Source organism: Monodelphis domestica, chromosome 1, assembly GCF_027887165.1.
Source record: "Monodelphis domestica isolate mMonDom1 chromosome 1, mMonDom1.pri, whole genome shotgun sequence".
Taxonomy (NCBI): Eukaryota; Metazoa; Chordata; class Mammalia; order Didelphimorphia; family Didelphidae; genus Monodelphis; species Monodelphis domestica.
Window position 1 is genome coordinate 359,240,833 of NC_077227.1, and position 27,552 is coordinate 359,268,384.

Below are 27,552 nucleotides of genomic sequence, written 5' to 3' on the forward strand. Positions count from 1 at the left end.
AAATTGTGTCTGGAGTCATAGAATCCTAGAATGCCCAAGCTAGAAAGGAATTTAGAGATAATTTAAACTGTACCGCCCCCCCCCCATTTTACAGTTGCAGAAAGGGAGATGTTTAAAGAAGTAATGACTTATCCAAGATCACACTACAAATCAGGGACAGAGCCAGGGCTCCAGACTGCTGATCCAATATTCTTTTGACCATACCACATGACCTATGGGTATGGAAGTCATTTAAACCTAAACTCAGAAACCCAAGATCTAAGTAAGGCTGGAATCAAAGGCCATAAAGCAGTGTTGTATAGTAGATAAGACACTTTGGTCTGGGATTTCTAGACTGAATCTTGAAATCTTGGGTTCAAGTACTGACTCTATACTTACTAGCTAGGTGCCCCAGGGCAAGTCACTTTAAAAAATCGCTTTGATCCTTTGCCTCCTCCTTAAAGTAGAGAGAGCAAAGAGTTCTTGAAAGGATCAGTGAGATAAAATATGTAAAAATATGAGTAAAAAGCCAAAACAACTTAGCTATCATCACACAAAATTCAACTCTTTCTGGTGCATCATCCTGCTTTCCAAGAGCTGACCAGACATTTTCTTCATCCTAACCTGCTCCCACAAATGGTGGTTCCAATATTAAAAAAAAAAAAATTAGAAATGGTCTAAATTGGACAGGACCATGTAGATCAGTATTGTGTAGTGGTTCCAAGGCAGAAGAGTGGTTAAGAGCAATGAAGGTTAAGCAACTTGCCCAGGGTCATACAGTTAGGAAATGCCTGAAGTCAAATTTAAACTCAGGACCTCCTCTCTGGATCTGGCTCTTGACCTGATCCCTTCTTTACTTTGAGAAAAAACATCCAGATAATTGAAAATGGCTTTTCCCAATTAGCTGTAGTCAGAGCTGGGACTGGGCCCAGGTATTTAGTCGCCTACCACACTAATCCTCTTTTGCACTGTCACCCATTTAACAAGTTTATTTTTCCTTGATACAATTCGAGCCCAGGAAGGTCTTTCCAGTTTCTCCGGCTTTTAGACTCAGACGCTTTCTTTTATTTCATTATTTGGACTGCTGCCCCAAACCTAAATTGGCAAATTGTAAGATATCATCCCAGTTCTTGAGTGGCAAAGCAGAACTTCTAAAGAAAGGAGAAAGTTGCCTCAAAGGGGCGGGCTGAGAATAATCACCCAGAGTTAAAGAACCAAGGCAGAAAGATGTTGAAAGCATGACTAGGTGATTAAGTTGGTCCCGACTCCGGAGAGAAAGAAGTGAGTCATATTGCAGGTTACGAGATTTTTCCGGGACAATCCTTGATTCCAAAACATCGCTTGTCTATTAATTTAAGTTTTTTAACTAAGTTATCCCAAAGTGATGAAAGGTCCCACTTAGAGAAAGCAGCAGAGTACAGAGCTCTGGCGGGAATCCCGAAGTTAATTTCCATAGAACCTCTAGGCTCCATCCCTCCCTTCCGAGGAAGATTCCTTCCCCTCCATCCCCACCCAGCCCAAGAGATCCTCCCCTCTGCTGGGACCCAAGCCCCTTCATGCCCCGCCCAGCCTCGCTGCCTCTCCCCGCCCAGTCCCGGGGCCCGTGCCGGGAGCTGTCACTCTCCAAAGAAGGAATCGCTCACTGGCAACTTCTACCAAGCTGAGGACCAGGGTAGCAAGCCAGGCCGGGCCGGGACCACACGCCTCCTCTCCTGCGGCCAGAGTCGGGGCAGTCCCTGAGTCCACGCCCCTGGCTTCGCGCGCGGAGCCGGAGCGGGCGCCGGAGCCGCAGCTGCCCTATGGAGACGCTGGGGAGCAACAGCAGTTGTGCGAACGGTGCGCCCGGGATACGGCCCAGGGAGGAGGGAGAGACCGGGAGGTCTGGGTGCTGGATTTTGGGGTCGGGGTAGAATTGGGGGAGGGAGGGGAGGATGGCTTCAAAGAGGCGCTGATCCCTCTACCTTAGCGCACCACCTCTCTTGCGTTTTCTTATAATCCGGCCGAAGGAGACGTATAGTTTATGAACTCAGGCCACCCACTAAGGAGCGCGGAAGGGACGAACGCTGGGGTCGGTGTCTGGCTCCCTGGGCACAACTCCCAGATCCTAGCATTTCGAGTATCAATAAGTCAGTCCATAAGTATTCATTAAGCGCTTCCTATGGAAGCTGGAGGAGCAGAGAGTCAAAACACGGTTCTTGCCCTCAAAGAGCTCCCGTTCCAATGAGGGAGACCACAAGCCAACCATCCTGTCCATTCAAGCTCTAGACTGTGGGAATGGAAGGTGATCTCTGAGGTATAAGGGACAGGTAATGAATGCTGGGAGAGGCCCCCTGCAGAAGGCTGAATGGGAGCGGAGTGTTGAAAGAAACCAGGGGAGCCCAGAGGCCAAGGTGAGGCGGCAAAGCATTCCAGCCATGGGGAACAGCTAATAAAAGGTATGGAGTTAGGAAATGAGCCCGTATTCTAGGAAGAACAGCAAGTAGAACAATGTCATTGGGCCATACTGTGTATCGGAAGGAAGTAAAGTATAAGAAGTCAAGAAAGGTAGGGAAGAGCTTTGAAAAGCAAACTGAGGAGTATCTGACCCAGGGGGTAACAGGGGTGCCCTTGGAGTGAAATGTGTCAGGACTGACATGATCAGAAGTCATGGAGTTCAAACCCTTTATTTCAGGGGGGGAAACTGAGGCTATGAAAAGGATAAGGAACTTACCCATGGTCACATAGGTAAGATTCAACCTACATGCTTGGATCAGAGAGAGGCTAGGAACCCAGTTCAGTCACCTAACTAGGATTGTCTTGAAGATTATCTAGACCAGTGGGGTCAGACTCAATCTGTAGGTCAGGATTCCTGCAGGCCATAAATTGGCTTAATTTTTGAATGTAGTATTACCTATGTTTGGTTGTAGTTTTCTTTATTTTGTTCCCTATTTCCCAGGTCGCACTCAGAACTATTGTGAACCAATGATACATCAATTTTTTAGTTGTTTTTCAGTCATGCCCTACTCTTTGTGTCACCATTTGGGGTTTTCTTGACTGGAATGCTTTGCCATTTCTTTCTCCAGCTCATTTTACAAATGAGGAACTAAGGCAAGAGCTATATGACTTGCTCTGGGTCACACATCTAGTAAGTGTCTGAGTCTGGATTTGAACTTGGGAAGATGAGTCTTCTTGACTCCAGACCCAGCATGCTATCAGTGCTCCACTTAGCTGCCCTATATAATCAGGAAACATTTATTAAGCACCTACTCTCTGCCAGGTTTAGTGCCAAGCACTGGGGATATAAAAAGAGGTAAAAGCCCCTGCCCTCAAGGAGCTTGCAATCTAATGGGGACAGCAGGTAGCCCACACATGTGACACTTCCAATCTAGTCCAAGCCCTCATTTTACATGGAAGGAAAGTGAATTATTTTGGAATTTCATTTAATTTTGTCTTTAGGCCTCTTCCAGAACTTTTATCTTTATGAGAGAACCAGGTTAAATTATTACTCTCAAGTGAATAAAAAATCATTTATTATGTGCTAAGCCCTTTGCTGAGTGCTAGAGAAACAAATACAAGGCAGTCTTGACCTTTGAGGAATTTAAATTCTTTTTTATTTTAACTCTTACCTTTCATCTTAGAATCAATACTGTGTATTAGTTCCAGGATAGAAGAGTAGTTAGGATTAGGCAATGGGGGTCAAGTGACTTGGCTCCAGTCACAAAGCTAGGAAGTGTCTGAGGTCACATTTGAACCCAGGACCTCCCATCTCTAGGCCAGGCCTGGCCCTCTATCCACTGTGTCAAATAGTTGCCCCTATAGTGCTTCTAAAAGGGAACAGAATTCCTGGTTAGGCTTAGATTCCTCCTAAGCCTTTTGGCTCATTCCACCAAAAACTTTTGTGCTATATGGTTCTAGACACACCTGAGAGAGAACTGGAAACACATGCCAAGCTTGCTATGGATTCCAGATCCCAGTCAATTAAGTTTCTTAGTTTGTTTCCTTCTGCCCTCTTTTCCCCATGGGCTCTTGCTCACTTCCTCATCACTGGGAACTCCCCAGATTGTCTATCTCTTAGAAGGAGAGTTAACAACTCAGCTGATGTGGTGAGAGATGGAGACTGAACTGATAAGGAGGGTTTGGGAAGGGAGTCAGCTTGGGACTCAGGGAGACCTGAATCCAAGTAGGACCTGAGATTTATATCACTTAGCCTTTTAGTACCTACCTCCTAATGACTCTAAAAGCAGTTGCTGATTAGAGTTAGAAAAGGAAGTTTCTTCACAGAGAGGGAATTTCTTGACACCAATGAAAACACAGATTGAAACAAACAAACAAAAAAATACTTTACATAAGGGTTAGACATAATGATCCCAGATGCTGTTGAAGAGGAAAAGCATGGTATCTCAGAAAAACCATTGGACTAGGTTCATGTCCTAGATCCACCATTAGAAATAATGACAAAAGTTCACATTTGTTTGTTCATTGAACTTAAAGTTTTCAAGTCTTTTACATATGTTAGCTCACTTGATCCTTACAAAAATCCTTAGAGACAACTATCATAAATCATACCTCTACAAAGAAAAACTGAAGTCAGAGAGATAACATTTTGCTTAAAAGGGTTTAAGTGGCAAATCCAGAACTTGAACTCAGGTCTTTCTGATATTGTCAAATTGATGTTGCTAAGAGCCCCAGTGGATAGAATGCAGGGCTGGCAGTCAGAAAGACTCCTCTTCCTGAATTCAAATCTGGCCTAAGACACTTACTGTCCATGGGACCCTGGATAAGTCATTTAACTCTATTTGCCTCAGTTTTCTCATCTGCAAAAAGAAATAGAGAAAGAAATGGCAAATCACTCCAGTATCTTTGCCAAGAAAACCCCAAATGGGGTCATGAGAGTTGGACACGACTAAACAATAACAGCAAATTCATAACAATTGAAATTTATATAAAACTTTATGATTTGCAGAATTCTTTATGCACATCTTTTCATATCAGCCTGTGAGGTAGATAATGGGAGCATTATTATCTCACTTTATAGATGAATAAATTGAGGCTCAGATGGTTAATAACTTGCCCAAAACCTAATAGCTAGTAAATGACAAAGATTCTAGCTTAAGTCTTTTGCTTTTAATCACAACCTCTCTAGGCTTTTCTTATTTGCAAAATGATTAAACTGGGTGATCTCTACAATTCTTCCCCATGCTGACATTCTAGAATCTTTAGTCCATTCCAGCTCTGAAACTGTGATTCAGTGATTCCATAAATGTCTACCAACAAAATGGCAGCCAAACTTCACACGGAGGGAAACAATGGATCCACCATTCCCATTTCCCACCTTAAGGGATTTCTACCAAATAATCTTCTGACTCTTGGCTGATATTGGAGCTTGAGTCCTTGGAAGAGTTGGCCTAAAGTTGTAGTTTGGTGTGGGATTTAACCTAAAATTTCTTGAGTTTTCTTGGGATTCTAAGACCTTGAGCCAGACTTATGTCCAGAGTCAGAATCAGCCTTAGCAACATTTAGAGGGAATAGGAGAGCATGGGTGGAAGATCATGCCAATACCACAGTGTTCTCCTTTTGGAACTTGTTGCATTGTGGGTAATTGGCTTAATGAAGATCTCTCTTATCCAGAATATCTTTGTTTTAATTTAATCAAAATATGCTGACATCTATCATCATATCTCTAGAACTTTAGAGTATTGGATTTGAAAGACCTGAGTTTGAATCCTGCCTCACTTACTTATTATTTTTGTGATCTTGGTGGAGTCACTTAAGCTTTTCTCAATCTCAGTTTCCTCATCTATAAAATGGGCATTACCTCACAAGGTTGTGTGGAATTTAAATGAAATATGTGTCAAGTGTTTCGCAAACCTTGAAGTGTAATAGGAATGTTAGTTTTTATTTTGAACCTCCATCCTTATCTCCCTGTGTATTCCTGTGCTCCAGTATTCATCCCCTTTACCTATTTGTTTCCTTCCATTCAGCTTCTTTCCTGTCTGTATGTATCCCTCAATCTACCCTCATCATTTGTACCTGCTCTCTAGTATCCTTCATCATTCTACAGTGTCTCTATACCTCATAGCTTTCCTCATCCTCATATGTACCTGTCCTCCATCATCCATCCTCACAGCCATCTATTCTCCAACATTCATCCTCATTCCTCTATGACTCTCTCTCCTACATTCCTCTTTCCCCTCCATTTGTCCTTCTCCCCAACATCCATATTTGTCTCTTTTTTCTATATTTGTCCAACAGTATCTCACATGTGTTCCATCAGAATTTCTTTCCACCTCCATCCTCATCTCTGTTCCTATCGTTCGACAGATCTTGTCTTTCTGCCTGCCACTGTCCCAATATCTATCCTCATTCCTCATCCGTTTGTTTCCCAGCATCCATCTTTATCTTCCTTGATATCCATTCTCATTTCTCTCTCTGAACCTATCAACTAACATTTATTCTATTCCCTTGAAAAAGAGTTCCTAGCCAGCATGGGAGGTTGGAGTGTAGAATTTATGGAGTCTTCTCCAAATCTGCATGTTAAGATTAAGGCCTGGAAAGCTTTCAACCCTGTAAAGACATTCAGTTATTTAGGATGTGAGTTGGCTATTTACGACTTAGCCGAAGCACAGGGAGTGAGAGGTTTGGTTGTCCAGACCCAATATTTCATCTTTTGCAGAGGATTCCTAATAAGGAAAATTCCTCTACCAAGCAAGATCTTGAACTATTCTGCAACTTTGAGTCTTAGGAAGCTGTATTGGGCACATAGACCTTGATTTACTTGCCTAGGATAACACAGCCAATACTAATCAGAGGTAAAATTTGAACCCAGATCATCCTGTTTCTAAGATTAGCCTTCTATTAGCTTCTATTTGATGATGAAATCTTCAGGCTGAGAGGAAACTAGTTATAGAGGTAGCTGATGACACAATAGAGAGAGCACTGGATCTTGAGTCAAGAAGACCTGAGATCAGATATGACCTCAGGCACTAGCTTAGTGATTCTAGGCAAGTCATTTAAGCTCAGTTTTCTCTTTTGTAAGCCTGGGATAATAAAACTTACCTTGCAAGACTGTTGTGAGGATCAAATGAGATAATATTTATAAAGCACTGCACAGTATCTGGTACATAATAGGTGTCAAATAAATGCTCATTTCCTTCCTTTTCCCTTATAAAGATGGCCATACTGCTAGACAGACGGACATTTGACCTTAAGCCCCAAATCCTTGCTTTCCTATGGGAAAAGCTTCTCTGGCTTTTTTGCTTGGCTTCATTGGAAATTCAAAGGGAACAATGGCCAGCTCACTCATTTACAGAATCATAGAACCTCGGAGTCGGACTGGACTTTATAGGCCATCTTGGTCAAACTGACCCTGAGCAGAAATCTGTTCTCCAGTTATTCCTAACAAGTGGCCAAGCCTTCATTTGACAGCCTCCAGTGATGGCAGCCCATTCTCCTAGCTCTAGTTCTTATTAATAATAGTCAATATTTACATAGAATTTTAAGGTTTGAAAAACACTTTACATCTATTATCTCATTTTATCCTCCCATCTCATCCCAGGGAGGTAGGTGTTATTATTCCCACTTTTAAAAGGAGGAAACTAAAGCAGGCAGAGAGTAAATGACTTACTCTGGATCTCACAGTTGGTAAGGAATTAGAAACATCTTCCTTATATCCATCTGATATCTGCTCTTCTGTAATTTATACTCTTTACTCCAAGACATGATCTCTAGGGCACATAGAACAAGTCTAATCTTTCTCCATGATAGATCTTCAGATATCTGAAAATGGTTAATGTGGTCTTCTCGGTGTATCCACTTCTCCAGGCTAAATAGCCTTGGTTCCTTCAACCACATGGTGTACAACCTGGACTCCAGTACCCAACCATACTGGTTACCTTCCTGAAATATACTTCAGTTGTTATTGTCCTTCCTGAGATGCTGGCCATAAGAACTTTTATCCCCCTTGGGTCTCCCTAGCTCACCAAGGCTAGAAGTGTCCAATTGGCCACTGCATCCTTGACCTGCTCTGTTGCTGACCAAGAATCAGTCCTCTTTCTGGTAGCTTCTTTCTCCTATTGGTACCAAATCCTCCTTAGCCCATCTGCAGCTCAGAATTCTGGACATCAAAAATTTACCAACTTTGATCTTCCTGTATCAGAGATTATAGGTGTGAGGCACCATGTCTGTCTCATCGATTAGTCAATTAGCATCATTAAGGGCTTGGTATAACAGGGACTGGAGAGGGAAAAAAAAGAGGGCAAGGCAGGAAGCTGTGCCCTTTCTGAAGGAACTCATAGTCTATACAACTATACAAGTAACCATACAAACAAAATACTTACAGGATAAGGTGGGAGTGATCTTAGAGAGAGGGCACTAAGATTGCTGAGAAGTAGGTCAGGCTTCTTGTAGAAGGTAGGAATTTAGCTGTGACTTGGAGAAAGCCAGGAAAGCCAGGAGGTAAAGATGATGAGAAACAGGGTTCTAAAGATGGGGAAGAACCAGTGAAAATGCCAGGAACTGGGAGTGCATGAAAGTGTCCCTAGATCCCAGAGTTCTTGCAGGGGTAGTGGGAGTTGGGTGGGTAAAGCTTGAGAAGACTGGAAAAGCAGATAGGAGGGGCTTTAACAGTCCAAAGAGGATTTTATATTTGATCCTGGAAGGTAGCTGGGAGCCCTTGAAGTGATATGATCACACCCACATTTTAGGGACATCAATTTAAGGACTGAATGGAAAATGGATTAAAGTGGAATGGAACTTGGGCACAGAGAAACAAACCAGAAAAGTCTATTAAAATAGTCCAGGAGGAATTAAGTGTGTCAGTGGATAGAAAACCAGACTTAAAAACTGGGGATCCTGGGTTCAAATATGGCCTCAGACCCTTCCTAGCTGTGTGACTGTGGGCAAGTCACTTAACCCCCATCACCTAGCCCTTACTACACAGTATTGATTCTGAGACAGAAGGTAAAGGTTAAAAATAAAAGACAATAGCATAAGAGTGAGGTGATGAGGGCCTTCACCAGGGTTGTTGTGATATCAGAGGAAAGTAGGAAGCATAAAAGAAAGATATAATATGGAGGGAAGGTGGGCAGCTCACAGGTGGCAGAGTTGGCCACTCTCCTCCCCCCTCTCTACACTCACTGAAGACATTCCTCACTTCACCCATCCAGCAACCCAATGGGAGCACTTTCTCCCTCCTCTGTGTGGGGTAAGGAGGTAGGGGGCACCTGGTCCTCCATGGGGGGGGGAGGGGAGGGTGACAGCATGCAGTCTCTCGAGGGAGGAGACAGGCACCTCACTGAGGAGGCACTCCATCTCTAAAAGGTTTGCCATTACTGCCCTAGATCTTTTTTTTTTTTTAACTATTATCTAGCCACCTCTATAGTCTGATATTTGTACAGCTGGTTATTTGAACCCCAAGAAAAAAACTTAACATTTATCCTGCTTAAGTTTCATCTGATTTAACTCATCATTCTAACCTGTCAAGATTTTTGGGATCTGTATTTTGCCATCCAATATGTTTGTTATTCCTTCTAGCTTTATGGCATTCGCTAATTTGACAAGCATGAACCTATGTCTTCATTTAAGTTGGGGGTTTTTAAGTGTTAAACGGGGAATAGCCAGAGATGAATACTCTAAGACTCTCTACTGGTGACCACCCTCCAAGTTTTTTGGATCTAGTTATTCAATCAACTTTACATACACGGTTATGGTAGGATTTGGGGTGAGGAAAAAATAAGAGGAAACAAATAAATTCTGATTTATTGTTTAGGAAAGGTAGGAAGGAATAAGGGTTTAGGAATAAATTTATACTTAATTTTAAAGCTAATATTTATAACTAACTAAGCTACATTACTAAGCTAAACATTAATAATTCCCAATATCCAAGTCTCACACCAGGAGTCTAATAAAATAGGGCCAGGATCTCAAGTTGGTAGATGTCCAAGTAGGTCCAGAAATCTTCTCACTGATGCTGCCAGCAGAACAGATCCAGAAAACCTCTTTCCTCTGTTGGACACAGGAGAAAATCCTCTTCCAACCTTAATCTCAAATCCTTCAGGAGAGAAGACAGTTGGGCAGATAGAATCTTCTCCCAGATTCCTCAGGTTCCCATGTGACCCTTGATCATATACTCCTGTCAATCATTCTCTAAGGTTTGCATCTCTCAGTTTTTGCAAACCTTTATCACATCCTTTATCACAACACCTAACTCTACCATCAAGCAGAATACATTTCTCAATCTTGTCTACAAAAATGCAAGGTGTTCCCAAAATCTTAATACAATTTTCAGTTATTAAAGCTTAAAACTGAACTAAGATTTGGGGGACCTCCTGTATGAGGAAAAACTTTGGCAAATGCTCCACTGAACTCTGGGTATGTCTGTGATTGTAAGGGTGGTACGAGCACTGATTCTAAATATGCCTTAATTCTAACACAGATATTCTCAGTAATAGATAAGGTCTTAGAGAATATGGTCAAAGATGGTTCTGTCACTAATCTTAGGTCTAGGTTTCACCACACTGCCAAAAAATAGCAAGAACTCCTGACCTAGATGCTGTATTACTATCTCAGATTTCAATTTCTTCTCTACCATTTTTCTAGTTTACCTAATCTCAGAATTGCTTTCCTATATCAAAGAATCAGTAACAAAATATAGTTGATTCATTGTACCATGTTCCATTATTATTCACTCATCTGTCCTGAATAACAGCCACAGCCTTTGAAAACAATGAATCAATCTACCTACCACTGTTCCTTAGTGAATCTCTTAATGATTATGTCTTCCCCAAAAACTCTTTCTAGAGAGGCAGCTATGTGACTAGATGATAAGGTGACCAGGTCTAGAGATAAGAGGTCTTGGGTTCATATCTGACCTCAGACACTTCCTCATAATCAAATAGTAAGTGTAAGAGGTAGGCTTTGAATTCAGGTTTTCCTGACTTCCCATAAGTAAATAGCCTTCCAGGAACAGCTGGGTGGCTCAATGGATTGAGAGTTAGGCCTGGAGTTGGAAGAACCTGGGTTCAAATTTGATCTCAGACATTTCCTAGCTATGTGACCCTGGGCAAGTCACTTAACCCTCATTTCCTAGCCCTTATCACTCTTCTGCCTTGGAACCAATATGTAGTATTGATTATAAGACAGAAGGTAAGGGTTTCAAAAATAATAAAAAATAATAATGCATTCTATATTTGGAAGATCAACATCAGGATCTCTGGTTTGAAAATCAGACTTGTTAGCATGCTGGTTTATGTTTGAGCATACCAATCCCAGTGTTCTTTTAAATAGTTTATTATTTTTTATTCAAGTAGCAAGTATTTAATCTATCTCTACTATTTCCCTCATTAAACAAACTGAAAAAGAAAAGAATTCTTCAATAAGTTACTGCATAAATCAGCAAAACAAATTTCTGCATTAGCCATTTCTAAAAATGTATTTTTGGAATTTAAAATTCTGAATTTTAAGTTTCATAAGATGAGTGATGAATTTCATCTGCTTTCTTTTGGACTAACATTTCTTCACTGTATTGATCAGAGTTCCAAAGTCTTTCAAAGTTGTTTTTCCCTAAAAGGTTGTTAGCATTGTACAAATTTTTCTCCACATTCTGCTCACTTTAGACTAGCTCATACAAGATTTCTCAGGGCTTTTTAAATCATACTGTCCCTTTCAGCATTTATATCACAAGAATTCCATTATATTCATTTTCTTTAATTTGTTTAGCCATTGCCCAATCAGTGGACATACCTTTAATTTCCAGTTTGGGGCTACTATGAAATGAACTGCTATAAATACCTTTATTCATTTAAGTCCTTTTCTTTTCTCTTTGATCTCTCTGAAACATAGGCACATCCATAGTGGTACAGTTAGAGCTTAGTTGGTTAGTCTTCCTGCCACAGGTCCTCCCCACCTCAGTCCATTCTGCACTCACTCAGCTGTCAATGATCTCCCCATAGTACATACATACTCACTAAGCTCCATTGGCTCCCTATCACCTCTTGACTCAAATATAAAAGCCTCTGTTCAGCTTTTAAAACCCCTCCTGACTTTTCCCCTTCCTACCTTCTGTTAGATTTAAAATAGTTTTGAGCGTTAAATAGTTGTCAATAAGAGCGTGGGAGCCATAAAATGTGATAATTAAAATGTTTGGGAGCAAGGGAAATACATATATCAATTATGACCGCTGAAATATGTTTTCTACTGTGTCTTGGTTCTATATAAATATAAGATGGTTGCCAGGGAATATATTCCCAATTTATGAATATTCCCAAGCCAACTGGATTTTATAGAGAAATTTAATTTATAATACACTGATTAATCAATAGAAAAAGAAAGAAAGTAAGAAAGGAATAAGAATGAAGGGCCTCAAGCCAATAAGGCCTAGACCTCAGTCCTAAGAGATAAATCAGTCAGTTGGTTTTATCACTCACCCAAGATCTCTCTAGGTAAGGCTTCTCATGCCAACCTCAGGCTCCACCTTCAAGAGAGCCTCCTTTCAAGAAATGTTTCCAGAGAATCCTCCTCCTGACTCCTCCTGAGTTCTCCTTCCACAGTCTCCTTCAAGACCTCTCCAGGAGTTCTCCCTCCAGGACCTCTCTCCTCTCAGACGCCCTTCAGAGCATCCACCCCCTCAGTCCTCAGACCCCAGTATCTTTAAGCCAAAAATCTAAGTTCCCTCCTCTCTGTTCTCACATCTACCAATCACTGTCAATGTCTCCCCTCTGCCAATGGTGGCTCTAGCTTAACCCAGGACCGCCCAGAGGTCTGCCCCCTTTGCACATGTCTGTTGAAGGCCATATTCTCAAATAATTAAATCTTGATCTTTGCTGCAGCCCTTTCTAAATCCTGTTACTCTGAGAAGGGTGGAGATTGTAGTTTCCAAGACCTGGTTCTGTCATTCCAAGTACCTCTATTGTATCAATTCTAAAATCAATCATGACTCAAAGAACTTCCTGTTCTATGCTTAAGCATAGATCAAAGCCCTTTCCATTGTTTAGCAAAAGGTTTCTGTCCTAAAGTAGTCTTAAGTGGGGAGGAGAAGGATCCTCCCATGCCAAGGAGTTTCATATTCCAATAGAGTTCTTACTATCAGTAGGAGATTTTTTTAAGTATGAAATTTCCCAATGGGGAAATTTCCAACATTCATAAGTCTAAGAAATTTTAAGGTTTACACTTCCCAGCCTTCTTACACTCTACTTCCCCAGTCTGGAAGCCAGTAACACTGACCTCCATGAGGTTCCTCCTCCGTGATTGTCTGGTTCCTGACACCAGGCGTTTTCCTAGGTTCCCACCACCATCACCATGCCTAAAACTCTGTCTCTCCTCATTTCTGCCTCCTGACTTCTCTGGTTTCCTTCAAGACCCAGTTAAAGTCCTGCCGACCATCTGTAGGAAGCCCTTTCTAATCCTCCTTCATTCCTATGTCTTCTCTCTGCTGATTCTTTTTCCCTCTTTTAAGCCATACCTTCTTAGAGTCGATACTCAGACAGAAGAGTCTAAGGACAAGGCAATTAGAGCTAAGGGACTTGCTCAGGGTCACAGCTATCCTCTGCCGATTCTTTACAAAGTTTCCCTGTGTATAGCTTGTTTGTACTGTTGTTTACATGTTGTCCCTCTCATTAGATTGTGAGCTCTTCAAGGGCAGGAATAGTCCTTTGCCTTTATTCTTATCCTCAGTGCTTAGCTCAGTGACTGGCACGCAGTAAGTGCCTAAGAAATGTTTTTTGACTCACTGACTGACACAGCTCCAAATTGCTTTCCAGAATGGCAGGCCCATTCTCCACCCACAGTGCTTGTTAGTATGCCTGCTTTCATGCAATCCTTCCAGTGTTTGTCATTTTCCTCATTAGTTATCTTTGCCAACCTGATGGGCATGAGGAAGAACTTTAGGTTTATTTTATTTTATTATTATTTTTAAACCCTTACCTTCCATCTTAGAATCAATACTGTATATTGGTTCCAAGGCAGAAGAGTGGTAAGGGCTAGGCAATGGGGGTTAAGTGACTTTCCCAGGGTCACACAGCTGGGAAGTGTCTGAGGTTAGATTTGAACCTAGAACCTCCCATCTCTAGGCCTGTCTCTCAAACCACTGAGATACCCAGCTTCCCCCTAGGCTTACTTTAATTACATTTCTCTAATTATTAGTGATTTGGAAGCATTTTTCATATGGCTGTTGATAACTTGCCTTTTTTTTTCTTTGAGAAATACTTGTTTGCATTCTTTCTCCATTTATTCATTGGACAATGTATAAGAGATTATATTATAAGATAGAGATGTATACATTGGGTATGCAATATGTTATAAATTTAAATCAGTTACTTAACGTTTGAATAAGAGACCTTCATCAGAGAAACTTGCTGTTGAGATTTTATATGCAAGTTTTCTGTCTCCCCTCTAATTTTAACTGCATTAGATTTGTTGGTATAAAAACTTTTTAAATTTTCCATAATCAAAATAGTTTATTTTTATCTCCTATGAACTTTTCCATCACTGATTTAATTATGAACTCCTACCTTACCCACACACCTCTTTCTTCTCTAATTTGTTCATGATGGACTCATTTCAGATTTATCTTAGTAAATATGAAGTACATATGTAAATATATATGTATCTTAGTGTATATATACAGCATGAAGTGTTAGTTTATTCCTAATTTCCATGAGACTGCTTTCCAATTTTCTGAGCTTTTGTCAAATATGAATCTTTACCTAAACTAATTGGGATCTTTGGGTTTATCAGACTCCATGCTTTTACTGTGTTTGTTTCTGTATATTGTGTGGCTAATAACCAGAGCCAAATTGTTTTAATGAACACTGCTTTGTAGTGCAATTTGTGATATGCTACTGATGGACTTAATCTCAATATTCTTTTTTGTTTGTTTGTTTTTTATTTGTTTCTTTGTTTGCCTCATTAAAGTTCCCAGCTATCTCCCTCTCTCCCTACCCTTCCCCAATAAAAAAGGTATCATTTGACAAAAAAGAAATATATATATATATATATGAATGTATATGTAAAACTATGCATTGCATTTTTCTATTTATCAATTCTTTCTCTAGAGGTGAGCATTCACAATTATTTTTCAAACAACATTTGTTGTAGTATATTTAATGTTTTCTTGATTTTGCTCATTTCACTCCATAATTTCATGTAGATCTTTCCATGGTTTTTTAATTAAATTGCTCATCATTTCTTACCATGCATAACCCAATATTCATTTTTTTAAAAGTTCTTACCTTTTGTCTTAGAGTCAATACTGAATATTGAATCCAAAGCAGAAGAATGTAAGGGTTAGGCAATGAGGATTAAGTGACTTGCCCAGGATCACACAGCGAGGAAGTGTTGGAGGCCAGATTGGATCTCAGGACCTTCTATCTCTAGTTCTGGCTCTTAACCCACCAGGTCACCTAGCTTCCCCTTCGTAATCTTAATATTCTTAAGGAACATGGACATGTAAGCAATGTCTAAGTAATTGTTTCTCTTTCAATATCCATTTAGGCTCCCTGATCACCTTGTATTGTTACTCCCAGCAAGTCCTTTGCCAGATTGTCAGTGACTTTGAACCTGACAGCTCAAACAACATCACACTGAGCAGTTGGCAAAAGAGGGCCACCAAGAACTATGGCTTCTTCATTGGAGTGGGCCTGGCTATACTCTCCAGCTTCCTCATTGGCAGCAGCGTCATCCTTAAGAAGAAGGGCCTCGTTCGGCTGGTAGACAAGGGCGCCACTCGAGCTGGTAGGACTGCCGCTTACTGGGAAAAGATGGGGAGCTCGAGCACTGAATCACTAATGTATTCATTCTAATCAATTGTGTAGGAGCTTGAGAATTGGGTCTTATCAGCAGGATGGTTATGTCAGTCAAGCAAACTTCTGTAAACTTAATCAACAATCAAATCTTCAACATGCCTTCCAGGGTCAAATCTGCTTATTTTATGCCACTGTAACATCCATACCAGGTTGGGTCAGTGGGACAGCTAGCTTGCCACTATCTCCCTTCCCTTTTCTCCAGAAAATGCCCAAAGAGTAGGTTAATCCCTATGTCATCAGCAAAATGCCCATTTTCCCTGGCAGGGAAGTTATCCTAGATGAAGGGTTTGGTTAATAAATGTGACATCCCTAGCCCAGAGTCATAGATTGTTTCCAAGGCAGGGAAACCTATTTGGATCAACTCCAATTTTTACAGTTTCATTTCACAGCCTTTTAATATCTCTGTTTTGGCAATGGGGGTAGAAGTTCCTCTGCTGTAAAAATGATTATTATGGTGATTTATTCAGGCGTCCTCTTGAAGAATCAATTCTGGAAGCCTTGTGTGTTCCCTCTCTTCTACTGGGTGCATTCTAATTTCCTTAACTTTATTTTTCTTCCCTTTCCTAGTGGATGGAGGCTTCGGCTACCTCTTGGATAAAATGTGGTGGGCTGGATTTCTCACCAGTAAGTAGGTCATTTCCATTAATGATCATGTAAAGGAGGTGATGGGAGAATGGAGGGACCAATTTCCATCCTGTTATGCTTAGATCCAGCAAACTGTAGTCTAAGTGGAATCACTTTGCATCTGTTTTTAGTTATCTTTTACCCCAGATAAATTTTTCACCAACAAAACTTTGATGAGTTCAGATTGTATGAATCATTCTCTATCCTAAAACAAATTCTGACACCAGTATTTGGAAAGCTACTCTTAGTTGGATGTTTTATATGGAAGAGTGATTAGAATAGGAAATATAGAAACTTGACAGAACCTTAGAAAACAAAGGATAGAATGCTAGACTTGGAAACAATTTTTAGAGATCATCTAGTTCAATCCCTCAGTCAACCCTAAGGCCATCTTGCTATTCAATGCTGCTAATAGGAAAAGAGCAAAACTGGAATCCCTCAAGATTTTACTATGCCCACAATAGGCTTATTTTTCAGTCTTTATAGGGTTGAGTTAATCAGCCTAAATTTCCAGATGATACACATCTCTCTTGTCTTTCCTACTTCCAATTTATTCTTTCTGTCTGCTATACTCTGATGCTATACTTAGAGTCAAGAAAAGTCAAATCAAGACAACCAGCATTCATTAAGGATCTACTATGTGCCAGGCACTGTGCTAGGCACTGGGTTAAAAAAAAAAGGCAATGAGTTCCCAGTCTAATGGGAGAGAAAACATCCAAACAACTATGTATGAACTATATATATATATATATATATATATATATATATATGATAAATATACATACACATTATTCACACAGATCTGTATGTATAAATTATATCCATGTGTGTATATTTTTTATCATAGGACTGTGGAAAAATTTGTGTAAATTGTAAAGCACTGTAGAAATATGAACAATTATTACCAGTTCTCATGGGAAAGATATTTAAGAGAATCAAAGATTTGGGGGCTTGAGATGGGCAAAGAGCACTGGATTTGTAGCCAGAGATCTTGGGTTTTAATCCCAGCTCTCTGCCACTGCCACCATATCCGATGATGATTGCTGAATGATTTCCCTTGTTTCAGCCCAAGTTAGTTGCTCTATGAAATGAGGCATTCAGACAAGCTGATCTCTAAGATTCCTTCCAACCCTAAGTCTGTAGGAAGCCAAGGCTTTTCTTCATCGAAAGTAACCCTTTCTAGTGATTACCTGTTAAAGCTATTTTGGTGACCAAAGTTCCTTGAGTCCTGAGGAAATGACCTTCATGTAGACCTTTACCTAAATATAGACAGGATAGATGTGGGTCACTCATTGGACTTCTCCTTCCTATACTTGGCTATGAACTTGGTCATCAAGCATTTATTAACTACTTACAGTGTGCCAGGCACCATGCTAAGTGCTGAGAAAATAAAGGTATAAATTCAGCTCCTGGCCTCAAGGAGCTCACATTCTGATGGGATAGATAGATCATATAAAAATTACTGTCTACATATAAGATTTTGGATATAGATCTAGGCAAACCTAAGGAGACAGACAGATGATAGAGAGATAGATAGACAGACAGACAGGATGGATGGATGGGTGGTTGGGTAGATGGATAGATAGATATAGATAGATAGATAGATAGATAGATAGATAGATAGATAGATAGATAGATAGATAGATGGATGGACGAACAGGCAGACAGACAGACAGACAGTCAGACAGACAGACAGACAGACAGATAGATAGATAGATAGATAGATAGATAGATAGATAGATAGATAGATAGATAGACGGATGGGTGGATGGAAAGAAAGAAAAAAAAGACAAGGTAGAAGAACATTGTTAAAGCAGCTGGGGTCATAGGGAAAGTTTTAGATCTCTGTGATTTCAATAATGTACTATTTCTCCTTCCCCTCTTCTTGTTTACTAGTGGCTCTAGGTGAAGCTGCCAACTTTGGGGCCTACATATTTGCTCCTGCGACGGTGGTCACTCCACTGGGAGCCCTGAGCGTGCTTATAAGGTATTGATAAATTGTTTGCTTTTTTCCCACTTGTGGCTCATTATTGCATGCATTTGGATGAGGCTCTTCCAGAACCACCAAGTGAGGCTGAATGGATTTAATATGCCAAGAATGTGCCTTAGCCTCAGTTTCCCCAGAAAGAGGTGCTGTTTAACACTCTATAACAGAGAACAGTAAAAAAAAAAAACAACTTGCTTTTGGAGTCATGGAAGATGGATTTAAACAGTCTCTGCTGATTCCAGGCTGGACAACACTGAGCAGGTCATTTACCTCTCTGGGCATAAGTTTCTTTCCTTGTAAAATCAAGGAGTTGGACTAGATCAGGGATTTCTAGCCATGTTTGTGTCACTGTGGCTCTCTTTGGCAGACTGGTGAAGCCTATGCATCTCTTTTTGAAACCCTATTTATAAATTAATGAAGGAAATGATCAATTTCAGTTAGATGTTAGTGAAAATAAAGATGTAAATGTTTTCTTATCCAAGTTCATGGATCCCTTGAAACCTATGAAAAATATATTATAAATTTGTCTGTCTTCTAAAATCACAAACTCCTGGATGAAGAACTCCTGGATTAGAGGATTCCTAAGGTCTCTTCCATCTCCAAGTCCTATCTCTTAATGCAGCCTAGCAAATAAAATTTAAAACTGACCAGCTCAAATAGTTGACATAATAGAGTGCTCAGTCAATGTTTGCTACATATCAGTGTTTTGCAAACCTGCCTTCGTGGGCAGAGGTGACTGTAGTTATAAAAATATTCAAAACAGTTTTTCTAATCATCAGCATCTGTGGTTACTCTTCTCAGGCAAGTTGTATTTTCTTTTCTTTTTTTACACCTTTACCTGCCACCTTCGAATTAATACTCTGTATTGGCTCCAAAGCAGAAGAATGGGAAGGGCTAGGCAATGGAGGTTAAATGACTTGCCCAGAGTATGAGAGTGTCTGAAGTCAGATCTGAACCCAGGACTTCCCATCTCTAGGCCTGGCTCTCAATTCACTGAGCCACTCAGCTGCCCCCTACAAGTTCTATTTTCTAAAGTGGGATTAATGGTTTGATATAGTTTTCCTTTTGGAAGACTAGGCTTACCCCTAATGTTTCCCTTATTTTAAGGCCTCTTCAAAGGCAGTAAATGGCGTAAGCTGTGTTGTAACAACTTTGTCTCCCTTCTCTCTGTGTAGTGCGATATTATCATCTTACTTTCTGGGAGAGCGACTGAACTTGTTAGGCAAGTTGGGCTGCATGATTGCCATAGCAGGCAGTTCGGTGATGGTGATCCATGCCCCTGAAGAAGAGAAAGTCAACTCAATAAATGAAATGGCTTCAAAGCTGAAGGACACAGGTGAGGGTAACCAGTTACCCTAAAACTAGATAATGCTAGGAGATGTAGGAGATGTTTGCTCTGATTTTGTTTTGCTTTTGCTAATTTCTGGGCCACCTAAAGTCGACTAGTAAAAGAAATTTGCTGGATCTGTATGTAAGTAGAGAAGAGGGAGTAAAGGGGGGGTGGGAAGAATTGGTCAACGAGGGCCCAGTTCTGGGATGACCAGTTTGAGGAGGTTTGGGGGTCTTTGCTTACTACTTCAGAGCATGCAAGCTTATCTTAAGACTTTTTCTGGTCCACTGAATATGGTAAAAAAAGACTTTTGATTGGCAGCTGAGCCAGAACTGAATTTGCATTCAAAAGACAATAACTAGCCAAAGTGAGGTCTCCCTTTTTTTTTCTTTCTGGCTGCATTCCAGTGAGGAGGCAAAGACAGCTATAAGTCTCAGAATGGGTAGGAAGTGAGAGTTAGCCCTAACCGCAGAGTGGAAAGCAGGACCTAAAAGCATGTTCATCAAAAACATCTGTGTGTTCCTGGGACTGAGACCTCATTGGCCAGTACTCCCCATTTGCAAGGTTGGTTTAAAAGCACCCTGGGAAGGAGGACCTGAGATTTTCACCCCAGACATTTCCTAATTGGGCAAGTCACTTAACCCCCATTGCCTAGCTCTTTCTACTCTTCTGCCTTGGAACCCATACTTAGTATTGAGTTGAATGCAGAAGGTACAATTTAAGAAAAAAATCAACATCTTTTGTTAATGATACAATTTGCATATTTTCCCAAAATCTAATGTTGAGATTCAAGCTGTTTCCCTTCCCTTCTGCAGGCTTCATTGTGTTCGCTGTGCTCCTACTGGTAAGCTCTCTCATCCTCATCTTCATCATTGCCCCTCGCTATGGGCAGAAGAACATCCTTGTTTATATCATCATCTGTTCTGTGATGGGATCCTACTCCGTGTGTGCTGTCAAAGGCATGGGGATTGCCATCAAGGGCTTCTTCAAGGGACAGCCAGTTCTCCGGCACCCTCTTACATATTGCCTTGGACTGATCCTGGCAACTTCAATCCCCATACAGGTCAACTTCCTCAACAGGGCTCTGGATATCTACAACACCTCTTTAGTGTTCCCAATTTACTATGTGACCTTTACGAGTACGGTCATCACCTCCTCTATCATCCTCTTCAAAGAGTGGAACAGCATGTCAGTGGTGGACATCCTGGGCACAATCTCGGGTTTCATTACGATTATCCTAGGGGTATTCTTGCTCTACGCTTTTAAGGACCTCGATATTACCTGGGAAAGCCTTCCCCATACCCACAAAAACCCAATTCCACCTCCCACCCCTGAGCCCACAATCATCAAGCTGGAAGACAAAAATGTCCTTGTGGACAATATAGAATTGCCGCCCCCCTCACCTGAGGAGAAACCCAAAGTCTTCACAATCCACACCTAAAGCTTTTACTAGATGAGAGGATACATTCTATTAGCCCATCTAACCCCAGAACAATCTAGTGATTCCAAATATCATGTCAAGAGACAAGATGCTCTTTTCCTAACAGTGTGGCTTCATACCTCATTAATATTTCCAGGAGAAAAGAATTTCCAGTTATATAGGACCTGATCAGCTCCTGACTTCCTGGAAGCACAGTTGGCCATACTGCATGGTTTGTATTGGTGCACTATCTCTCCCTCCTTTCCTCCTGGTCCCTGAGGCCTCTAGAAAGACTTTTTTTTTTACCCTCTACCCTCCATGCCAGTGGAGGTTGCCTATGCTGGTAGGCGGAGAAGAGAACTTGACCCTTTGAATGTATTAGAGTCCAGCTGTTTCTGTGGGGTGAGCAAAACCAAGAGGTCCTCAGTTCTGACCTTCATCATGAGGATATATGAGCTACACCATTCCTCACCCCAAGGCAGAGGCCTGCTGAATCTAAGTGGGAGAAGGAAGGATTCCCTGCCCAAAGCTTATATGGAAAGAATCTGGCCAATGTTTATTCAAGCCATCCTCAGATCCTCACTTCTCCCTTCACACCAACCCAAGGGAGATGGACCTCTGCTTGACTTTGTTCTGCTAAAGTCACCTTGTGACTCAGGGAAAAGGCTGGAGCAAAAGAAACTTTTTTAAAAAAGAAAGAAACAAAATGAAAAAAAAGAAAAAAGAAAGAAAATCTAGGAGCCAAACTAATTCTCTGGATTTATAACTCAGTGGTGGACCTCTGCTATCTGTCTCTCTTTTGGCATGCTGGGGTACCAGTCACCAGGGAGGTCACACAATGACCTCAAGATTCAAACAAAAGACTCGTCACTACCAAATTCTGGATTAACTGGCATGCTTGCTCTCTCTTGTATTTCATCTTCTTGTCTTGGAAGGAGAATGGCAGCTGTTCCATAACTGCTTTGCTCTTTAAAAAAGTCTTGGTTTCTGAGTGGGAATCTGGCAAAGTGTGCCAGTTCCTGTTCCTCCTTAAGAAATAAACAAGATGTGGTATTTTGGAGATGTGGAGAGAAGGGAACCAGCATGGGAGGTGAGGGTTAGAGGGAAGCAATCCCAGCTCCACTGAAGCCAGAAGATTTATGCTCTTTGTTTATTCTGGGCTCTAACCAAGCACTTTGGACTGAAGGACTCCCACATCCGTCCTTCGCTATTGCCTCAGTGACCTGGCTCCCTGGTTAGTAAGTGTGCCTTAAATCTGGGTGACCTTGTGGGCACACAGGCGACGAGCTTGGCAAGGGGCACCCAATCCCTGATACTGGCTGCTGCTTCCTTTCCTCTGGGGCTTGCCCAGGGGCCAATCCCTGTCAATGAGCCGCCTACAAAGGCAGCCACCCAAGTATAATGGGCCAGCTCCAACAGCTGCGACTGCCTCATGTTCCATCATTACCCACTCCCTTCCCCCAGCCCAACTGAGTGCTAGCTCATCAGAGCAGCTGCCAGCACCAGGATCCTGGCTGAGCTGCAGTGCCAGGGACCTTCAGATGAATGGTTGGGCTCAGGGGGGATGGATGCTTCTTTCCCTGCTTGTCCTCCTTTCTTCTGTCTCTGCTCTAAGAGTAGAGAAGCTGGGGCAGAAATCTATAGAGGAAATACATGGTGTCTGGGTCAAAAAAATTAGAAAGTGGAATAAGTCCTTCTTAATAGTCATGATCTGAGGGTATGGACATTGCCCCCCAGTCACCCAGGCATGTATGCTCATACACCCAAGCCCCAAGCAGAGGGAAGCCATTTCTCAGAGATTTGCTGGTCCCTGTGGGAAGTTTTAGTCATGACTCTAGAGCCCGAATTTCCCCATTTCTGATGAATGTGAATTTCTGTCAAGGTCTAAATCAAAGCTACGTGTTTACTTATTGTTAGAACCTATTATCCTGAGATTAAAAGTGTACCTGTGGGAGCAGAGGACCAAGTTTCATACATGTGATTAACTGGGCCTTTAGGTGTCTTAGAAGTAAGGGATCTCAATTAACTGTCTCTGGTCTATGTCTCCATCCATCACTGGGTATCTCAAGGTTTCCCCTGATATGCCAAACTGGCTATTTTTGCTCATAGGGAGGGAGAAGGAAGCTTCCTTTAAGCAAGGTTCAGTTGATCACAATATTGAGGAGTAAGCATGGTATCCTGGCACCCCTGGCACTCTGACCCTAGCAATTTCTTATGTAAAATCAGGATAATAATGGCACCTACCTCCGTGTTGTTTGCAAGACTTAAATGAGATAATATGTAGAAAATATTTTGCGAACCCTAAAGTGCTTTATAAATATCAGCAGCTCTTATTATTACTACCTTGGGATATCATTTGGAGACATTCATCAATTCTCATTTTCTTATTTTAAACCAGCCTTAGGCCATCTACAGCAGCGGTTCTCAACCTCTCAGTTTGTAGCAATGAGAATACATAATGCATATCAGGTATTTACATTCCCAATCATAACTGTAGCAAAGTTACAGTTTTGAAGTAGCCACCAAAATCATTTTTTGGTTTGGGGTCACCGCAACATGAGGAATTGTACTGAGGGGTCACGGCATTAGAAAGGTCGAGAAACACTGCTCGAGAGTATAGCTCTTTACTGTGGCCTGTTTAAGAGTAGACCCAGTCCAAGACCTATTGTACTAAATGGGGACAATTCTAACACAGATTTCATTAAGTGGTGGCCTGAGGGCAGCTAAGTGGTACTGCAGATAAAGTACCAGGTCCAGAGTCAGGAAGACTCATCTTCTGAGTTCAAATTTGGCCTGAGATATCAACTAGCTGTGTGACCTTAGGCAAGTCACTTAATCCTGTTTGCCTCAGTTTCCTCATCTATAAAATGAGCTGGAGAAGGAAATGGCAAACCACTCCAATATCTTGGCCCAAAGATGCCCCAAGTGAGGTCAGAAAGAGTCAGATATAGGCTGAAAAATGGTTCAATAACAGACAACCTGTCATGGGGGAAAAAACATTTGGTAGGAATTTAAATCCTGATTTCTAATCCCAACTGTGCCACCTAATTTGCTATATGACCTTAAATATTTCTCTTCTCTTTTCTGGGCCTCATTGTCCCCAAATAAAGTGAGGGTACTAGACTAAATTGGTGGCTCTCCAATGTTTTGGTCCCAAGGTCCTTTTGTATTCTTTAAAATTATTCAAGATTCCACAAAGATTTTTTGTTTGGGTGGGTTATTTCTATCAACATTTACCACAAATGACATCATTAAGAAGATAATTTTGACTTCCTAGACTCCCTAAAAGGGTCTCGGGAACCCCTGGGGGGTCTTTGGACCCTATTTGGAGAAATGCTGCGCCAGTAGCCCATGGTCTTTGTCCCTTTGCTTCTCTACGTTTAAGCAGGTTACCTTTCCAAGTTAAGATCGGGCCTTGGCTCAGGGGTTTCACTGGTATTCTACTATTCTCAGTCTCACAAAGAAATATGTAAACAACTGAACTAGTTCTAGACTGTATAGAAAAACAGCCCCCTCTACTGGAGACGTGGGAGGCCAGGCTTTCTTCCTCATGAACTGGAACATTTGTGTTCTACTTTGATGGCCTGTAAGTGGCGCAGATATAAGCTTTTAAATGCTGCAGGGAGCTCCCTACAGCCAAGTAGCTGCTGGTGTCCAGATCCCAGCTCTGGGATCATTTTGGTATAGACTGGATTTGCAAGACAACTCATGTGGCATTTCAAATGGCAAACCATAATTCATTTTAATTAAATATAAACAAGGAAAAAGGCACAATGATTTGTATTATTCAAGTATTTTGCATAGATGCACAAATATCCTCAATTGTAAACAATTAATAAGTGAATCAAGGAGACAAGGATCTAAATCGTGTAAAATCTCCCAAATCAAAAGAAAACTTCACATATACCCTATAGCCTCGACACATACCAATAAGCAAATTCACTCCACATACACTGTCAACTTCTCCATCTGTTTCCTCCTTCTCTCTCTCTCTCTCTCTCTCTCTCTCTCTCTCTCTCTCTCTCTCTCTCTCTCACACACACACACACACACACACACACACATACATACATACATACCCACATACTAAAAGTTTACCTTGGAAGACTGTTTTTGCAAAGCCTCAGTCTACCAGTTTCCAAAGGAACTGGGGTACCTTTCCAGTCGGTTTCTGAATTTTATATTCCCTGGGATTTCCTTGGGCTTATATCCTGAGCAGTGCTTTTTAGACATGGTAATGGGTATCAAAAATAGAGGAGTGACTAAAACTCTTTTTAGCCTGGGATTCTATCAGGTTGGCCTGCTGTTTCCAGATCAGTCGAATAGATGCAGAATCAGTACAGGACAGAGATTCCAAAAGATTGCAGAATCCAGAGAAGATTCACCCATTTTCAGTTCCCAGTGCCCTTCTATGGGGATAGGGAGTAGGTAGAAAGAGGTTTTCAAAAAAGCAAAATTACTGGTTTCCTTTCCATGTTGTTTCAGGGAGAAATGATTTTAGGATTAAATGCCCTTCTTGCATCAGAGAGACATCTCAGCTGTGCATCTCCTATAATTAAGGATTAGGAGAAAGGCTGTGAGAAGGCTGGAGAGAACAGCTGGCTTAACCACTAGAATCTCTGCCAATGTACAACTGGCTAATAAAGCAATTTTTCTTTTCATTGTCTTCCCTTGACACAGATATTCTTTTTCTGGATAACTCCCACAGATCCAGGAGGAACTGGGTCATTTAGGACGGACAGTTTATAAAGGGTCTATGAGCTAGCTGGCAGGGAGAACACTGAAGCAACATTCTAAAAGGACTTGTGATCTAGACACTCCTCTGGATCTCTTGCTAGAGAGATTATTTTTCAGAGCTGGGAGATTCATGGGATGTATATTTTCTGGAATGTATGACTGGAGAGGATAGAAGATGCCCGAATCTGTTAACCCATGCCAAGAGGCAATTCCTTAGATATACATAGGAAATGGGGGAAAAAATAACCCCTGATTCCATAAAACAAAAATAGGCTAAGTTGGGGGAGGAAGCATCATCAGTGTCTCTATCTCTCCAATCTTATTCCAGTCAGTGATCCTGAGATCCAATATCAGAAAGCCCAAAGCACAAAGATAAACACAGATTTATAAGTAAGACCCTGTCTGCAATTCTAGGGAATTACTTATAAGCCCTGAGGATAGCTATATGCACCAGATCCCTAAGGAAGACAGGGCTTGCTATTGTCCATTCACCAAAGCACCACGCATCATTATAGTCAAGGACCAGGGTGAGAGTGAGGTGAGGGGAAGAGGGGAGGAATCAAGTGATGGAACTCCGGAGTAGCAAGTGCTAGAATGGAATGTACCTGATATGCACCAAGGAGGATAAGACAAGAGACCCAATCTATTGGTACTCAAGACCTTTGGCATTACCATTATGGCTCAGAGGAGACACAAGCATGGCACTCCCCCCTGCTGTCTATGTTATCATAGATGGACTGGTTAATCTAGCTGTAGTACCTATCTGAGTCAAAAATGACCCATGTGAATAATGGAGAGAGGGGAAGGGAAGTGGGAAAGAAGACTCCACAGGATATGTATCACAAACAGAGAAAGGATCGACAAAGCATCCCAATCAAGGTGGCTCAGGTGACCTGGCACATCTTGATCACAAGAGATTTTCCTCTGGTTCTCCTGGTTCCAGGGTTCCCTGGAGCTGAACCACTTATTCCAACTTCTTAGAGAGAGAAGGTATGGAAGACACATTGGATTGGTCTACCCCCTCCACGAGCCTCAGAGAGGCTTTTCCAGGCTGAGTCTTGATCTGAGATGGCTTAAGAGGTAGATGGGTCATCCCTCAATAGCCAGATTTCTCCTTTGATGCTGGTCTTTGGAGGTTCAGGTGACCATGGGAAGGTAAGTGACCCAGTCTCTGCAGATATTTTGAGTGATTGACAGTCAAGAGAAGCCAATATTCATCTTCTTTCTCAAGTTCCTACACTCTCCTCCTCCCCAAATTATATATTACATAAAACAACACTTAAATTTTGTTGAAAATGAGTCATTTGGGGTTCCAAAGGAAGTCAGATCATACTGAGTCTGGTTCAAAGTATCCAAGAATTGGAGGTGATGGGATAGGAGGAGGGAGAAGGAGGAGGTAAGTTAAGTAAATGGCAAGTAACTAGATATGGTTCTGCCTCATCACAAGGTCACGACATCTTTTGTGACATCCTAGGTCTTCATGGAAACAAGGAACTCCAGTTGGGACTCCTCATATAAGTGTTGGTATTATATTTTTGAGCTAGTCACTCTCCCAGCCCTCTGGGTCCTGAAATCTGGGAACTTTAGGAAACAAAAAAGGGAAAGAAGGGAATAATCAGTTCAATGCACTAAACAGAAACAAAGTTAACCATTTGAATGTTCGCTAAACATATTTACTAAGAGTGACCTCCCACAAGAG

At 41.4% G+C, this 27,552-nt stretch overlaps 2 protein-coding genes across 3 annotated transcripts in view; one reads left to right on the forward strand and one right to left on the reverse strand.

The window, feature by feature from the left end:
- The first annotated feature begins 1,557 nt into the window (after positions 1-1,557).
- On the forward strand, positions 1,558-25,174 carry NIPAL4 (NIPA like domain containing 4). The gene is made up of 6 exons (XM_007473949.3): positions 1,558-1,815; positions 15,445-15,684; positions 16,323-16,379; positions 18,276-18,366; positions 19,542-19,702; positions 20,512-25,174. Exons 1-6 carry the CDS (start codon positions 1,779-1,781, stop codon positions 21,135-21,137), a joined length of 1,212 nt encoding a protein of 403 aa, XP_007474011.1. The 5' UTR covers positions 1,558-1,778; the 3' UTR covers positions 21,138-25,174.
- ADAM19 (ADAM metallopeptidase domain 19) overlaps positions 24,828-27,552 on the reverse strand; it is a 135,190-nt gene continuing 132,465 nt past the window's right edge. For both annotated transcript variants that reach the window (XM_056811523.1, XM_056811524.1), the window contains exon 23: positions 24,828-27,434. In XM_056811523.1, the coding sequence (XP_056667501.1) occupies positions 27,381-27,434 (54 nt within the window). In that variant the 3' untranslated portion in view covers positions 24,828-27,380. The remainder of the gene's footprint in view (positions 27,435-27,552) is intronic.